At 38.9% G+C, this 4,036-nt stretch overlaps 1 protein-coding gene across 1 annotated transcript; it reads left to right on the top strand.

Moving 5' to 3' along the window:
• Window positions 1-1,488: 1,488 nt before the first annotated feature.
• On the top strand, window positions 1,489-4,003 carry pnmt (phenylethanolamine N-methyltransferase). The gene is made up of 3 exons (XM_005736344.1): window positions 1,489-1,761; window positions 2,324-2,534; window positions 2,951-4,003. The coding sequence occupies exons 1-3, from the start codon at window positions 1,587-1,589 to the stop codon at window positions 3,387-3,389; spliced, it is 825 nt and encodes a 274-aa protein (XP_005736401.1). The 5' UTR covers window positions 1,489-1,586; the 3' UTR covers window positions 3,390-4,003.
• Window positions 4,004-4,036: the final 33 nt, after the last annotated feature.

Here is a 4,036-nt window from a genome sequence, read left to right as displayed (position 1 = left end):
TCATTGAGAACATGGTTGTTGTTCAATAATAAAATTATTCCTCAAAAATACAACTTGCCTAATAATTCTGCACTCCCTGTACATATCCAGCAGGATTTTCTCTCCCATTGATATCTGTTTTCAGAGTATTTGTTTATTTTTTTTTAAGTAGTAGAAACTTAGTTACAGAATGTTTAATGTGCATTTTATATATTATTATGTCTGATAACTTTAGTGGAAACATATTTTTATATTTCCTGTCCCGGTGGTTTTTATATTGTTGTGGATTGTGTGTGATTTAGCAGCCCTGATGCATCTGATACCTTTGCATTGTTTTTTCTGGTTGGTACTGGAATTTCACCTGGATTTTATACATTGTGATTGTTGTTTGTCTTAAACAATGCTGATCACAGATAAATGCTGAATGCATCTGTCTTTGTCGTTTTCTTTTCAGACAGTATCAGTATTTTCTTTCTTTTCTCAGTCATAATTAACCATTTACATATTCTAATGAATTTAAATTTAAAGGATTAAATTGCAAAGTATTTATTAAATAAATCTTTCATTACACTGCTGATTAATACCCACAAACCTAATTAGCTTTATTAAAATGGGGCTCTTACATGTGTTAGACTCAACCTAACGATAATAGCAGAGCTTCACAACTATTTACATATTTTGAACTAATAACAATCCAAATTGTCTCAATGTGTGTTACAGTCTCCAGAGTGTGAAATGTCTGTGGACACTCAGGGGACAGAGGAATGCTTTGAGGTGAGCAAGAGAAAGATTTTCTGTTTGAGTGTATATATAAAAATATTTCAAGAGCATTGTAATTATATTTATATTATATATATATTATATTGTAATTATATTTTTTAAAGCTTTATTTTAAAAACCGTAAGATTGTTTGTCTTGCTAAGATTGTTAGCAAGACAAACAATCTTTGCATTCTCCTTTTTTTGTGAGTGTCAGTGAAAGACTTTACAAGTTTCAAACTTCTTTTTGAATCTTTGACTTCCTATGTGAGGCATACGTAAAGAGGCAGTCTTCCCCGCCTTTACTTTGCAACCACTTGATATTTCTTATCTCTGCAGCTCAGTACAAAAATCACAAAGCGAAATGGCCAACGAAGACAGACACAAACTTGTTTGTCTTTGAGACAGACCTGTTTGTATTTTCGAAAGGGGTTGCCTAAGAACAAACCTGCTCAGTGCCATTTAACTCCAAAAGGCCCTTTGGAATGATTGTGTAGATATGAGAGGCTTTTGAAAGGTGGGTGAAGGAGCTAAAAGCCATATGAGGAGTCCATTATTGGGTCTAGTGTTGGAGGAAGCCCCCTGATATGATGGTATCAGTGCCTTAGGGCAGGGAAAGTGAACAGAACAAATGCTATCAGGCAGCATCGACTAAAAAAAGAGGATCTCTATCTCTGTCCATGAAACTCAGAGTAGCCCAAAGCAAAAGCACACGCATAATACCACAGATACACCCACACAGAGACACACAGACACAAGTATATAATTCAGCTCAAGGGGTCTCAGCAGCTTACCTGAAGACTGACCAGCCAAAACAGACGTGCAAGGTATCGCAGCAGAGAAAGCAGGATGATGGAAGAAAAAGGAAGAGAGAATGGAGTGGCAGCCATGAAAGCCTGCTACCGGAGATTTGATCCTGCTGCGTATCTACAGTACAACTACACTCCACCACGGGCTGACTTCACAAGAAAAGACAGTATTGTGCCGTGGAAACTGGCATGCCTGCACAGAGCTTTTACTGAAGGTAAGGAGGTTCTGGCGTATTTTGTTTCTGAAATGCAATAAAAATTTGCTTCATCACTCATTTGCTTCTTCATCTCCCCATTTTTCCTTCTCCTAAGATAAGATAAGATAACTCTTTATTGTCATTGCACAGTCATACATAGTACAGTAGTACAATGAAATTGGAAAACTGTCCTACGTCGGCACTACATATAACACAACACGACACGATATGACAGATCACAACGCAACAAACAACACAACACAGTATATTAAGAAGAATAAGTGTATGTGTATTGCACACTGTTATTATTGCACATTAATCCTAGTTTGTAGCAGAAAACAAATAGAGCCTTGGGTGGGTCCAAGCACTGCTGAAGAGCTTGTCCCTAATAAAAATAATAATTTTTAAAAAGGCAACTAAACCTCTTTTTCTTTTCCTATAAGGTTACTTAATGAATGATCACTTTTATTTTACTGAGTGATTCAGTGTCAGGATCTTTACATCTAATATGATAATGTTTTAACCAAGAAAACTTTCCTTCATGATCTCACTTTGCTCTTTTTTTCTCCCCTCTTCCCAGGTGATATGAGTGGTGAGCTCCTCGTGGACATAGGTTCAGGTCCCACCTTGTACCAGGTGATGAGTGGCTGTGAGGTTTTTAGTAAAGTGCTCCTGACAGACTTCCTGGAGGTGAACCGGCAGGAGCTGAGGCGCTGGCTGCAGGATGAGGGACAATGTAGTCTTGACTGGACACCATACCTACAGCACGTCTGCAAACTGGAGGGACGACGGTATGGAAAAGATCAATTTGAACTATAGCTAAAGACTTGGTACAGCTTAAAATGATGGTTACTAAGATTCAGTGAACGTTAGATACCTGGTATTTTGTATGGCTAACCAAAGACAGAGAGAGAGAAAAACAAGATCACAAAGATCACATATTTTCCTCTTTCTTGTTGATTTTCTTGAAGCAACACTCTTTTCTTGCACAGTCCTCAGAATGAAGTTGCCTTCTGTGTCATAACAATTTATTTTGGGTTCTATCATGGAGCGTTCTTCTTAATAATAAGGCAAGAAAAAAGTGTCTAAGTTAGAATAAAATACTTGCCAGTTTAATGATAATGATAAAAAATCATGCACTGATTAGAGTATGGTGCCGCCAGTCTGAAAGAGCTGTTTTATACAGTTTGATGATTCACTCAAACAGGCCCTCAGCGTGGACTGAGAAAGCTGCAAAGTTACGTCAGGTCGTCGCGGACATCCTCCCCATTGACGTGCACTGCTCTCAGCCCCTGGCTCCTGACGCCCTTCCTTCGGTAGGGGCCGACTGTCTGGTGTCCTGCTTCTGCCTGGAGAGTGTCAGCCCTGACCTCGCTGCCTTCAGCAGGGCCCTTGGCCACATCGGGAAGCTCCTGCGCCCTGGTGGTCACCTCATGCTCATCGGAGCCCTTGGGGAGAGTTATTATTTTGCGGGGCCTGGGGTGAGGATCCCAGTGGTCCCGCTGAATGAGGCCCAGGTCTGTACTAGTTTGAAGGAGAGTGGATACACTCTGATCCGACTGGAGGTTTACACACTGACTCAGGATATGAGGGTGGGGGTTGATGATGTGACTGGAGTGTTTTTTGTAAAGGCAAAGAAGGATTAACAAGGGAGAAAGTAAACAAGTGAGAGAAAAGCAAAGAAGGCAGATAAAAAAAATCTCAAAGAAGAAATTAAATAAGTCACTATTCAGACGGAAATAATATAGATTAAGCCTGGGTAAATGTTTAGCAGTTATTTAGAAAGTGGATTGCTGATAATGCTGAGAATAAAATGCACACATATTTCTGTTTTGAGTTAGAGCCTGTGCTTTAGTCATTTTAAGGTATTCCAGTTTCCACACGAATGACATGTTTCCCTTTATTCCACCACATTTTGTCGCATTTTCATCATGTTACTCTGAACCTCCGTCTGTCTTTCTAAGAGGGAAAGTAAATGAGAGACTATTTTGCTGCAGAAGCACTTATTGGTTTAGTAAAGGCAGCCACCTCCTGCAGTTTCTACAGCATCAAGAATGTAAACATTAGTCCTACAGTAGGCATATCACATAAAATCCCCACAGGAATTACCCAGCCGTATGTAAACAGCATGTGCTTATTTTCATTCAGCTGCTAATTATTCAAAAGGTTGAGATGATTTTTGATTGTATGAATAAAAATGCAATGCTTATTTATTTTTCTTGGTACTATGTGCTATTTTAGGGAATCATTTTATATTGCCATCTAGAAACGTCTTTGTGTAATTAGAAGGATT

Source organism: Pundamilia nyererei, unplaced genomic scaffold (assembly GCF_000239375.1).
Source record: "Pundamilia nyererei isolate P.nyererei 1_Seehausen unplaced genomic scaffold, PunNye1.0 scaffold00069, whole genome shotgun sequence".
Taxonomy (NCBI): domain Eukaryota; kingdom Metazoa; phylum Chordata; class Actinopteri; order Cichliformes; family Cichlidae; genus Pundamilia; species Pundamilia nyererei.
Note: the sequence above shows the minus strand (reverse complement) of the source record. Positions and strands in the feature narration are given on the sequence as shown.

Bases quoted from the DNA above. Each gene is read 5' to 3' on its own strand.
- pnmt (XM_005736344.1), top strand. From the start codon at position 1,587: ATGATGGAAGAAAAAGGAAGAGAGAATGGAGTGGCAGCCATGAAAGCC. The intron at 1,762-2,323 runs GTAAGGAGGTTC...CCCTCTTCCCAG, and splicing joins GCACAGAGCTTTTACTGAAG to GTGATATGAGTGGTGAGCTC. The intron at 2,535-2,950 runs GTATGGAAAAGA...TCACTCAAACAG, and splicing joins TGCAAACTGGAGGGACGACG to GCCCTCAGCGTGGACTGAGA.